General features: G+C 51.4%; 1 protein-coding gene across 16 annotated transcripts in view; it reads right to left on the bottom strand.

Moving 5' to 3' along the window:
• The window catches only part of CELF2 (CUGBP Elav-like family member 2), a 504,997-nt gene that overhangs the window by 143,908 nt on the left and 347,779 nt on the right, over window positions 1–13,310 (bottom strand). For 13 of the 16 annotated variants that reach the window (XM_032350036.1, XM_032350029.1, XM_032350030.1 and 10 more), the window contains one exon: window positions 6,438–6,634. In XM_032350036.1, coding sequence (XP_032205927.1) covers window positions 6,438–6,615 — 178 coding nt within the window. In that variant the 5' untranslated portion in view covers window positions 6,616–6,634. Of the gene's footprint in view, window positions 1–6,437; window positions 6,635–6,806; window positions 7,054–8,522; window positions 8,541–8,579; window positions 9,009–13,310 lie in introns of those variants that run through there. The other 3 variants (XM_032350038.1, XM_032350040.1, XM_032350037.1) reach the window with 3 other exon arrangements.

A 13,310-nucleotide genomic window follows, 5' to 3' on the forward strand; every position in this document is an offset into this window, starting at 1 on the left:
AGCGATTTCCGTTAACATAAAATTAATTCAGGATGAAAGATCCTTCCTGTGGGCCACTGAGAGAGCGTTACCCAAACTGGGCCTGTCCCCGAAAATCGAGGGCAGCAACCCCAGTTTCCAAGAGATTTAGGGCAGAAATCCTGTAACTACCTGCGTGCACTGAAATGTAAAAATTGGTTCACCTTGTTGCATTTTGAATTCTTTCTCAATTACGGATTCTGAGATGACATCACCTAAATACCCTGGTTCCAAGCCCATTTCTGGCACTTAAGGGAAGTTTCTGACGAGAGTTCTTTGAGGAGGAAAGGAGAGGCATGAACCGTGGAAACACTCTCACCCCGGTCCTCCAATGGGATTACTTCCATAAAAAGGTCAAAGGTGTTCTCTGCAGCCTTTCACGTTTTAAAGATCAGAGTTTGAGAAGATGTCACCTCTCCTCAGACCATACAGGCAGCCCAGCCCAGCTGTCCCCTCGCTGAATGTGCAAACCACAGGGAGCTTGTGACAGTGTTACTGTAAGGATGAAGGAAACAGAGAGGCATTCTCTGAAGGAGCTTGAGATAACACAAAGTTCTAATCCCCTTATAGGTTCTGGAGTTGGCTCTCATTCTACCCTACCACCGGAGAATCTTCTGGACTGGGGCTGGGCTGGGGGAGGGGCCCACTGTCTCCCTGTCAGATTCTGAAATGTGTACGATTGGGTTTTCGTGCCTTTTGTCCTTCCCCTAGAGAGGAGGCCAGACTTCGAGGCCACCCGTGAGCTCCTGCAGCCTGAAGCAGAGGCGTCTGGCAGGGAAGGAGGGAGCCCCGGGAGGTCAGAGCGGAAGAGCAGCGCCGGAGGGGACGAGGGCAGGGGCGGCCGAGGCGAGCTGCTGTCCCGCCGGCCCGGTAGCAGTCCGACCATCAAGAAGACGACATGCCACCTTGGCGCCGCCACCACCACAAAACCGCTCTTTTGAAACTTCGTGACTCTTCCCAGAGGAGCCGGGGATTTAGTTTTTTCCCTTCCAGAACACTCTGGCCTCCAGGCGCGGCGGGGGCTGCAGCTGTGCAGACCCTTCTGCCGCGACCTCGGAGCACATTTCAAGAAAAAAGGAAGTGCTGTTCCTTGGGCCTGCGGCACGCAGCGATAGCGACACAGCCACTTCCCGTTTCTGGCCTCTCTTGGGGTAAGAAGTTGCAGAAAAAGGCGGGTGTGTGTGTGTGGGGGGTGATCACGGAGGCCTCGGGTCAGGACTCTGGGCCTGGTTCCACCCTCCAATGCCAAATGTTAAACGACTGCGTTCCAGTCCCTGAGACCCTCAGTTTTCCTCCCCGCAGAATCGGAGTAACAACATTTAACAGAACGACAGTCGAGGACAACACTGAACCCTTGAGCACAGCGCCGCGTGGCTAGCGCCGGTGGCGGAGTCTGTTCTTCCCGGGTGCTAGGGTCCCGGGTCAGGGTTTCGGGGAGAACAGAGCGAGCAAGAGAGCGACGATCCAAGGAACAGCATTTACCCTTACGTGGAGGCTCGGGGCGTGGGCTCCGCGGACACACCACCCCCACCGGGCCTCGCCCACGACCGCCCGCCCCAGGCCGGAGCCACCCCGCTGCCCCTACCAGCTCCCCTCCTTCAGGTCTCAGGGAAGAGTCCCCACACGCCGGTACCCTTCCTGACCTTGTCCCCCGCCCGTCCAGGGCCTCACCGGCGACAGGTGATCCCCAGTCCGGGCTCGCTCACTTGGCCCCAAGCCTCAGGGCGCCGCTCCCAGACTTCACCCTCCCAGGGTCACGGGGCCTCCCCGCTCGTCAGCAGCCCTGCTCTTCTTTCGCACTGGACTTTTCCAAAGCAGTCGTTTTAAGTCCGATCCCTTCTCCTCACACCTTCTGTTGCACCGGCCTCCGCCTGTCTCCTGAGAAGACGGGGCACCTGCACTGTCCACTGCGCTCCAGGACGCGGAAGCGTGCGGGCTGCTACTCCCTTCTAACGGCTCTGCCGTCCCAGCTGAGGTCCCCTTCTCCCCTTTTCCGTGTGCCCTTCAGCCACCCTGTCTCCTCAAACGCCCTGGTTCTGGTCTTTCTTGTGCTTTCCATATGTCCTTTTGCTCTATGTGTTTATTAGTTTCTTAAAGGAAAAAAAAAAAAAAAGGCCGGCCCACTAGAAAGGGCAGTCTCTGCGCCCAGGCCCACATGTAAACCTACACAACCCACGGCCTCCACCTTCTGAAACGCTCTCGCACCCTCCCGGCCACCAAAGCCAGCGGCTCTCCTTGGCCCACGTCCTTCTGGACGCTCCCGTGGCACCGCAGACTCAACGGGCTGAAAGCTGAGCTCAGGCTTCCTCTCCTTCCCATCCCCTCCGCGGCTGCTTCCCCACGCCTCCCGGTTCAGGCCAAGCCCTCCTGCTCGCCCCCGCCTCAGCTGAGCTATCGAGCCTCCTTTCTATCCACCACTGCCCTGTCTGTGTCACTCAGGACACGCCTTCTCCACGGCCACGGCCAAGGCCACGGCCACCGGCATCTCTGTCCCGGCCCCGTGGGCGGCAGCCGACGCACTTCACCGGCCTCCTGGTCCCCTCTTCCCCTCACTGCCATGGCCTTCGCAGACCCTCAACGGCGTCTCCCACCAAATTCTAGGCTCTAGCCTGAGAGGGAAGGCCTTCTAAGAACTGGCTCCGGCCTCTGTTTCCAGGTGTGGCGACCTTCCCCGTTGGCATTTCATTTCATGGACTTCACGTTTCCTTTGAACTCGAGCAGGATTCACAGCTCCCAGAACCTGCCTCGCACGTCCCACCGTCCGGCCGCCTGGAATGCCCAACACTGTCTTTACTTAAGGAAATCCTGTTTTTCTCTTTGGAGATGCGGAAAAGATGCCACGTCTTCCTGCCTCCGCAGCGGCTAAGCATCCATTCCCTCCCCGAGCTTCCAGAGTTCAAACAGGCCCCTCTCTTTCTCATCCTTACCCCATGGTCTCCAATATTATCGCTACCTGCGCGCTGGCCTCACCGTCCCTATTAGCTCGCAGGTTCTTGGGGACAGCAAGGGTAACAGCCCCTGTAATAGTCAGCAGCGCCACGCAAGCTCCTCCCACTTTCACCTCAGCCGCCCCAAGAACAGAGCCTCTCTCCTCAGATGGAGATTCGATAACATGCCCAAGGCGTGGTAGAGCCAGAACTTGAATGCAGGCTTGTCTGACTTCAAAACCAGTGCTCTGAACTACGAGGTGGTATCTCTCGCCACCCATAGACTCGACCAACAGCTCCAAATAAAATGTCATCTCCATGAGTCGCGGGACATGGGACAGTTCACTGAGCTGGGTTCCCCCGAGTTGCTGACTCTGCTAAGCCAAGGCGTCCATTAATAGGGAGAAGGCACAGACAGTTTGGGCTCTAACTCGTAAAGGATGCTTTAAAAATACAGAAGAAAGTTCTGATGCTTCAAGGCTTAAGGACTTCAGGTGCAAAATGACAGGAAAAACTTAATGCACCTGGATTAGGTAATGACCTGATTTTGTATCTTTCCTTGGAAGCACTCGTGTCAGGGAGGCAATGACTCAAGGCCACACCAAGAGGCCTGTGTAGATCATTCAGACCACGGTTATGTAGAAAATTTTGTTACCTGAAGCTGTGCCATCAGCCCTGGGAAGACATGATGACCATACTCTGCTGAGAGAGTCTAGACCAGGGCAAACGCGAGGTCCCACAGCACGTGTGCACAGGAAAATACCGCGTGGCACACATAGGTATGAGGTCGAGACAAGCTGTGGCTGCAAGTGGCTAAGGGCTGTAATCCTCTGAAGGGAATGTCATTATGCAGCTCAAATCCCATCACAACAAATACCGTTAAAACAGAGATATCTGTATAACAAAAATCCTTTCAAGCTTTGGCTGACGGCCCACGTACTTCAAGCAATATTTGATGTGAGATTTGGAGTCCGCAGTAATGGGAATTGACCTATATTTCCAGAGGTAAGATTTGAATGATTTCATCTGTAGCTTCTATCCCATGGTACCATGGGTTGGAATCCTGTACGATCTAAACCTGTGAGCACGAAAACCAAACGCGAAGGCAGGGACCAAATCGACCTTGCTCCTGAAGGGCAGAATTCCTTCCTTTCATTTGGGGGAGCATTTAGGTACAGGAGAAGGCCTCTGACCCACACCCTGACATGGCGCAAAGCTGGTGTGTGGCCTCATCTCCGCGAGGTGAGCACATGGCGGGGGAGCGCACAAAGACGGGAGGAACAAGTTCAATTTCTTACTCTGCTACTTACTAGCTGGGTCCGCGGGGCTGTTGCTTAACTTCCACAGAGCCTTCATCTCCTCATCTCTAAAATGTGACCAACAACACCTACTTCCAGGATTTTCGCAAGACCTAAAGGAATGGACTCCTAAAACAGCCCGGTGCGTAGCCTACATGCTCAAAAAAGTTGGTTCCCTCTTCTAGACTCCTCTCCCCTCCAAGACGGGGTGGGCTTAGGCCAACTATTTAAATGAGGTTGGTTTTAAGACCTAGTGAATGAGGTCAACAAAATGTGTCGTCTCAAGCACGGCCAGGTCAAGACAGTGTTCAGGGGAACGCTGGGGAAAAGAGAGAAAATGGTAGAAGAACTAGGCCATGCCCACTTTTCTGACTGAGAGGAGGCTCTTCTGGCTAAGGCAGGCTTTGTGTCAAATAAAATGCAAGTAATCAGGCGACAGAAGAAATAAGCTTTGATCACATATGTCAGAGGTCATCCTGAAAAATGCTGACAGACTGAAATTCGGAGGCATGTTTTCCTGGACTGCGATGAAGTATGGCCACGGCTCCCAAACCCTCGCTTACTGTCCCTGGCCTAGTTCTCCGACCCTTATTTGGTGACTCTTTAGCACTAGTCTGGTGCAACGTACCATCTTTTCTCTAGTAGGATACTACGGAAATTACATATTAAAACAAATTCTAGTTTTCTCCATTTGGGAGTAATGCAGATAAATAATTCAGCAATATTATCGACAACCTTCTCAATGTTGCCCCAATTTGTGACATTTTAAATCTTATTGAATTTTAGGTAGGTGATTTTTTTTTTTTCAAATTATGGGACAATCGAGTTTGTGGGGACAAAATTCCACATAAGCCAAGAACACTATTGGTGTTAGACTCCTTGAGACAGAAAACAAAGTCCTAGGAACAAAATCGGAAGGTGTGTCTGTCCACCCTTATAAAATGAGTGCTGGCTTTAAAATTCTTCAAAGGTTCCCCAAAGTGCTATCAGACTGCAGCAGCTAGAGAGAACATGAGGTAGCCCACCATTTCTCGGGGTCACAAAGCATTAGTCTCAAAGATGATTTCCTCCTCTCTCTTCACCTTGACAGTGGGAAGGAGGCTCAGAGAAAAAGTATGTGCCAATGTTCATGCATTCAAGTCAACCACAGGTACAAAGCCCAACCATGAGTTTGCAGGACCTCTCCTGAGAGGCAACAGAGAAATAAATTAACAGGGCAGACCCAATTTCCAAGGAGCAGAGAATAATAAAGTGCAAGATCCACTCAGAAGACAGGGGAGCCCTGGGTTAGATAGCCCAAGACATCAAGAACAGAAAAAACAAAAATAAGAAAGCAAGGTTAGAACATCCGCAAAGATTGAACAGTAGCAAGCAGCAGAGAAGATGTTTTTTAAAATTTAGTTTGCACAGAGCCTACAGAGGATGCCTCCAGTACACAGAAGCTTCCGCACAGTAAAGAGGTTTCTGATCTCTATTTTAATAACTGAAACCCCCTCTCCCCATCACCCTCGTCCTAAAATGGAGGCAGTAAAAACCACCAGACCCTGCACTTGAAATTCACCACTGGCAAGGGCGTAAACCACACGCATTTCGGAAGGTGTGCTAACTATTTCAGGCCACTAGGGTGCTTCTTCCCGCCCGAAAAGGCACATTTCACTTAAGGATCCCCATCTAAGCCCCAAGAATTGATGTCCCTCTGAAAAAGTACACCCTTTCTTCCTTACACCAGGGGCACTGCACTAACTGTGCGGGAGGCATCTCAGGGTCTCCACACGCTATGGAAAAGTCCAGTGCAATGGTAATTGCACCGGCAAGAACGTGGAGGCAGAGGGAGAAAGAGTTAGAGCCTGCGCCGCCGAGGAAGTGACCTCGGGAGAGCGATCACGCGCCTGGACAGAGGCGCGGCCGCGCGCTCCCGCCACTCCTCCCTCCCGCGCGTCCCAGGCCGGCTCGGTCCACCTGTGCCGCGGGGCGGGGGCGCGGGTGCTGGCGCGGGGAGGAGCCCGGCTGGCCGGAGCCCCGGGGCGGCGGCGGCGGCGGCGGCTCCCCTCGTGGTCCTCCCTCCCTGGGGCGCTGGGCAGCCCCGCAGGGCCCGCCTGCCGCCCCCCAACCTCTCCAGCCGCGGCTCCCCCGACTGCGCGCCCCCCTCCACCCCACCCCGTGCCCACCCCCACCCCTCCCCAGCGGTCTGTACCTTTACTCTGGGGAGGGTTCTGACTCCGGTCCCGGAGGACGTTGATCTGGTAGACGGCTCCGTAAGGCTCAAAAAGTTCTTTCAGCTCCTTTTCCGACCAGGACCGGGGGATCTGTCCGACAAACATCTTAATGGCATCTGGGTCTGGTTGGTCTGAGTGATCCAAAGCGCCGTTCATCTTGTTGGCTGTGCCGTTACTGTCAAAAAGGGAACCGGGAGCCAGAGTTAGGGCTGCACGGTGAGGGACAGGAAGAAAAAAAATGGGGGTGGGGGTGGGGGCGGGGAGGCGGAAGGAGGAGGAAGAGGAGCACGGGGCAAAGTGCCTAATGAGTCGGAGAAATTTGATGAACTAAAACAAAGCACAGGCACCATTAGGTTGCTCGGCGGCCGCAGCGGCTGCGGGCTCTCACTGCAGGCTGCGGTTCAGCATCGCCGCCCGAGCACAGGGCAGCGCCCCGCCGGCTGTCACCCGGGGCGTGGACATCTTGAAGCCCGGCTCGGGAGGCAGCTGCAAGTTAAGTGCAGGTCTCGCTCTGCAAGGCTGCCACCAACGCATCGGCAGCCTTATCAGCCCCACACTGGCTCTCGCGTGCAAAGGAGGGGAGGGCTGGATTTCTGCGGGATTCTCCCCCTCCGCCACCCCCCCAACCCCCCGCCCCGCGCCTTTTGGAGGGTTTTGGAAGAGAGGAGAGAGGTGGTAATAATAAAGTCACATGAAAAGAAAATGAAACACTTGGCAGTCCGTCAGATGACTAATGCAAGACGCTGGTGATGAATTTGCAGAGTGCGCGAGGCATCCATGTGTGCATCAAATTAGGACGTTGTTGCTGCTCAGAATGGAAAGTGCTCCAGCAATGCGGCTCGGCGCAGCCCATTGGCTGCCCACGCTGGAGAAAAGGGCCGGGCAGGGAGGGGGCTCCCGTTTAAAAAGCACATTGTTTATGGGATCCAGGCACAAAGGGTTTAATTCAGAGAGGCAAAGGCGATCTCAGAAATGCCTGCTTTGTGCCGGAAAAAAAAAATGCAGCCCCAGAAAGTTGAGTTCCCACTAAAGGACACTGAATATTTCAAATCTTTCACACTCCATAAATTGCTCTCTGTATATCTGACTTCCAGATGTTGTACTTGAGTTCTAAACAATCACACGTTTGGGAGAGAAAAGAGGAAAGTCTGCCTTTTCTTCTCCTAGCTTCAGTAAATATTTGGGGCTGATACAAAGAGCGAGACCATGAGCTTTTGCATATCAGTCTTCCTTAATGCTGTTTTCCAAAACCGTCATTTGGAAGAGAGAACGCTCAGGTTTAGAGTTCTGCCGTTCTAGTCAACGTCATGTAATATGATGATGAAGGCATTCTTTTTTTTTTTTTTTTTTTTACTTTGGATCCCTCCTATTTGAGCTGCAGTAAACAGCAAAGCAAAATCCCCTGCCTCCTTCATCTCGCCCCCCACCCCCACTCTCCTGAATGCACCCTAAACCCATCCACTCGGCCAAGTGACAAGGCTGAATGCCCTGAGCGGCATTCATTTGCAGTACTGGGTTCCTGACTTCACATCCTATCCTGTGAAAATAAAATGGACCCAAGCAAGTACATGGCGGGCAGATACGGTACCTACAAAGCCACTTCCATGGCCACTGCCAGTGCCCAGCTCAGGAGGCAGAAAGGTCAAAAAGGGGCCACAGGGACTAAAACTTCACTGCAAGTGGCAGGTGTTAATTCCGGGTAGCCTGGGGGAAATAATGAGAAGACACTCAAGGATTTTAAGCGGGGTTCCTTATTAGGTTAAAGCCCACAATCGAAGACCACCAGAGTACCTTCTCTCTGCTGTGGACCTAGCTCGGGTCGCCCCAAGCTCCGGATTAAAAAAGACCCTGCGTGATGGCTAAAAGACAAACAAAAAGCCCGTGGAGAGGAGAAATCCTGAATTCAATTTAATCCCGAGAGGAACATGACGGCAAATACTCTTCACTAGGTCCTGGCTCCGATTTCCACTTCTTCTCACCCCTCCCAGTTTACCACTTAATTTTTTTTTTTTTTTTTAATTCTTGAGATAAACAATCAGACTGTCTTAACTTGAAGCACTTACAGAGCTTTTCTCTAATCAAACTTATTGTTATAAAAAATGTTCTGCCGAATAAAATACCGGGTGCAAAATCTGCCTTCCACAATTTGGGTGCAGGGTGACGCTTGTTTGCGGTGGAGGACGATCGCTCGTCTTGTTCTCAGGCACCTCTGCGTCTTCACAAATCGCCCTTGGAGGATTCAGTGAACTCTGTAACCCAGCTGACTCCCGCACAGTGTGGGCGGCAGAGCCCCACGCAGGACAGAATGTCGTGCTCACAGCTCGCTGGGAACAGAGAGTGTGGCAAGATGTATTTCTGGGCCAGGAAGGGCTGTGGTTACCGCTGCTGACAGTCAGCGAGCCTGAAAAGCAGAAGGCACTGCCACAGGTCTCAGCTCAGGGGGAAACGGAAGTTCCACAAATGGGGCTCTTGCATCTCGGCTGCACAGAGCGGAGTTAATACAATGGAGGGGTTAGGGGACGGTACACCAGTCCTCATGCCAGAACTCAGAGCAAGCATCCCGGCGCTGCCTGCCCCACGGAGGCCTTTCTCCTTTCCTCAAAAAATACTCATGGGGGTGCCTAAAGGAAGGGAAGCTGATGAGAGGGCTGGCGCCTCATGCCTTTGCTCTTTCTGTGGGTGCCTATTTATAAACCTTCCCCATCAGCCATCCTGCAGAGATGCCTGCAGATCTCTGATCTGAGTGGGTTGTCAGGGCTCAGGGCATGGGCTCTGAATTCCGGGGCCACCCCTTTGAACTGTGCCATTCCGGGCCTTAATCTCTTTGTCTATAAAATGGGAGTGACAGGGGCATTAGGGTGGCTCAGTGGGTTAAGCCTCTGCCTTCGGCTCAGATCATGATCTCAGGGGCCTGGGATCGAGCCCCACATCAGGCTCTCTGCTCGGATGGGAAGCCTGCTTCCTCCTCTCTCTGCCGGCCTCTCTGCCTACTTGTGATCTCTCTCTATCAAATAAACAAACAAACAAACAAGCAAAAATGGGAGTGACAGATGCCATGTCACAGATTTGGGTGTCTGATACGGAATGCAGCCCGGGATGAGGGTCTGAGCAGTATTAGCTTCTCCTGCTGTTAAATTGCATCTTTGCACTCAGAATGCGCTTGGAAATGACTGACCCTTTGCAAATCTTCTTCTCAGTCCTCAGGTTTTCACGGAGGAGACTCAAATGCAATTCATCCCCTAAACAACACTGCCTATCTTTCAGTGAGGGCTTACATGCCAGATGCTGTGGGAGGCGTTTTACACTCATTTCTAATCCTTATAACAACCCGATGAGAAAGTATTATTTTCTAGATGCAAACATTGAAGAATTAAGTTCCTTTCTTAAGATGACTGGCTTATATGCTATAGAAGGAGAATTCAAACCTAGGCCCAACGGGCTCCAAAGCACGAAACATTTCTAATCCATCATGTGGCCGAACACTGTGTCAGGTCTCCCTTGGGCTGTGAGGGAATGGCTCAGGGTAAATCCAAGAGAAGACAAGGCCAAGAGCAAATCCTGCTGGGTCCCTAGAATCACACTGCCAAATAAAAGGCAGCACTAAGAGAAACACACACACACACACACACACACACACACACACACCCCTTTCTACTATCTTTGGAAAGGAGGGGTCAATGCTGAACTTGACACTCCATCGAGCCTATGTTAAACCACATATTCTTCTCAATAATCACATAACAATGTCTCCATCTCCACGGATTCCCTTCCTCTCTACCCCCACAGGGTAACATCAGTGAGCACCTTTCACCCACACGGACACGTCATTTCCGAACTACTTGCCATTTTGCAAAGAACCGTTCCCAAGATTATCATTAAATGCTAAGTGCCTGACAATCCCTTAAGTAGTTCCAACAACGTCTACTTCTTACACAAACTACCGCAAAAGCACATCTTCTCAATCAAAAGCCTCTGTGTAGGACAGGCGGCCCGAAACCTCGCCGACCCCCTATGGCTGACCCCCACGCGAGATCCCAATGGTACCACAACAGACTGGTTCACTTTGCTCTGATGCAGGCAAGCTCCCCCTTCTTTGCACTCCCAGCTGTGTGTTTCTAGCAGAGACTTACTGACTTCTTCTGTCCTCAAGAGGCTGTGCGTGCTCACACTTCTAAGGAAGCCAGAAATGATGTGTCCACAGTTAGACCACTGGGGCTACCTGCCAGAGGCCACAGAGAACCCATGTGCTCCTCACAGAGGAATAATTATGGGAACAGAGACCCTCCCCTTCTCAGCAAGATCTTCTATTTACTAGACTAACCTCAGGCTTAGAAAATTGGACTGGCTCACTTCTCTGCACTGGCTCACTTCTCTGCACTCCCTAGCCATCTTTAGCACCTAGCCCGGTGCGGGAATCAGATTCGAATGCAAATACTTACTGACAGCCTCCTCTTTGCCAGAATACTCGCCACGTACTTGACATACGGTATTGCAACAGCTCCACGGGCTGGCCTTATCATCCCTGTTTAGCAAATGACGCCATGGAGAGGCATGGAGGTAAAGTGACTTTTCCAATGCCACGCCCCTAAGAACAGGTGTCTGCAGAATCTGGACACGTTAAGATGTTAAGGCCAATTGTCATCACTCACTATTCCACGAGCCGGGTTTCTGGAGGCTGAGGTTCCTGGAGGACTCAGGGGTCACGCGCAGGCCTTCAACGAAAGCGCCTGTGTCTCTGCCGGCACCTCACCTCCAAGCTACAAGAGACTGAGCGCCAATGCCGCTCTTGGTTTTGGCGAGGAGCCAAACCTGAGGCTCCTCTAGGACAGATGCCATATGGAATCAGACCACGAGTTAGAGAGCACCAAGCCAGCGGGCACTGGTGGTATCAGTCTCCGAGCCAAGACGAAAATATAATGATGTTTGGGGAAGAAAAAAATGAGTGCGCTTACTTTTTTGCTTTTAGCACAGGCACTGACCTACTCCCCTACTCCATTTTTGCATAAAGAAAACTAGATCAACAGAGGATATGCAAAATCTTCTGAGGTTCCTCTAAGCAGTCAAATGTTACCACAATTATAATAATTGATTCAATATATAACTGTTATTAATTCCAGGACAACAAGCTCAGATAAGGCCAGGTGAATTGCAGGTTCCCTTTTGGAGTGTGGTAACAAAAGAACCTGTAGCTCCTTTCATCCTATGGCCTGGAGAGCAACTTTCTGCATTCTGTCTCCTTTAATCTGTAGGAAAGGGAGAATAACAGACTTACAAAATGGGTATAAGAAATGGTAAGTGGCTAACTGTACTTGTGTTAAAAAAAAAAAAAAAGAAGAAGACATAAAATGCCCCTTCAGAAGAGATACCAACCCAAAATCAACACAAAAGGATGCCTGCCTTGCCTTGGAAAAATTTTGTATAAAGACAGTGAATCTCCCTGAAGGTTTATCAACAATCTTACTGTTCCTATCCTATTCATCTATCTTATTTTTGTGTTTTAGAAGATCTTGGATCTGTGCTGCCCAACGCTGGGCAGTGAAGGAAATGTTCTCGAACTACACAATCCAACACGGTAGCCACCAGTTACAAGCAGGCTACTAGACCCCTGGAATGGGCTTAGCGCAACAGAGAAACAATTTTCAATTTTAATTTTAATTAAATACTTCAAGCTGCAAATATACTGCAAAAAACAAAAAAACTAAGGAGAGCTGAAATTCACTAAAACATGATTTCATCAGGAGGTTTCGGGAAAACAAGAATAAGCCCAGCAAATAAGAGGAATAAGGGGCCACCCAAATGCCTCCAGTGCTGGCGGCACTAGAGAGCAAGCGTGGGGGGACCTGGACTGCATGACCTGGGTTCTCAGCATGGCTTCGCCTTATATTCCCTGTGGGGTCCCAGGCAAACCCCGTCACCCCTGTGTACCTCGGGTTCCCTACTGGCAGAACAAAGAGAGAGAATCATTCTCATGTGGCTCCTCATTTCTGTAAACCTGTGACTCTGCTTTGGGCCCAGGAGATGATGTATGGAGAAGATAATTTAGGTAATAAGACCAGCTGCCTCCAGCCTGAGGGGACTCCCTGTCTGTGTCGGATACAGTCCCCTGGGGCTCAGAGGTGACTAAGGCAGAGGCTAGGCATTGACGAGGTGTCCCTACGCCATGCAGAGTGGCCTGTGGGCTCAGACAGACACGCTGATTGGCTGATGACTCGAGGCGGCTACCGGGGTGTCATCTCTCTCAATTTGTGTCACTTTGTCCCAATATCCCAACTGCAGTCCCAACATTTCAGTCAGATGACAGGACACTCTTTCAAAGGGCCTGGGCATGGTTTTTTGTTTTCCTTTTTTAAATATCACTTGTACTTAAGTAATAGCACATGGAGAAACAGGCTTTGTTTGCTGATCAAAGGAAATTGTCCAAGACTGAGCTGCATAAGGCAAAGGCAGAAGGAAGCTGGCAAGGAGCCTGGTGCCTTCCGGCAGGCGTGGGCAGCAGGAGGGCGGGCATGAGATCCAGTACTCTGAACCATCTTCCACAATGTCCAGGGTGTTGATGATTATTGAAAAACACAATTCTAGGGGCACCTGGGTGGCTCGGTTGGTTAAGTGACTGCCTTCAGCTCAGGTCATGATCCCAGGGTCCTGGGATAGAGCCCTACATTGGGCAACCTGCTCAGTGGAAAAGAGCCTGCTTCTCCCGCTCCCTGCCCCTCTGCCTACTTAGGCTCTCTCTCTCTCTCTCTGTCAAATGAATAAATAAAATCTTAAAACAAACAAACAAAAAAAAACACACAATTCTCTCCACCATCCACTGGCAATGTGGTCCCTGGGGTTCGGCACCAGCCATGTCC

Source organism: Mustela erminea, chromosome 6 (genome assembly GCF_009829155.1).
Source record: "Mustela erminea isolate mMusErm1 chromosome 6, mMusErm1.Pri, whole genome shotgun sequence".
Lineage (NCBI taxonomy): Eukaryota > Metazoa > Chordata > Mammalia > Carnivora > Mustelidae > Mustela > Mustela erminea.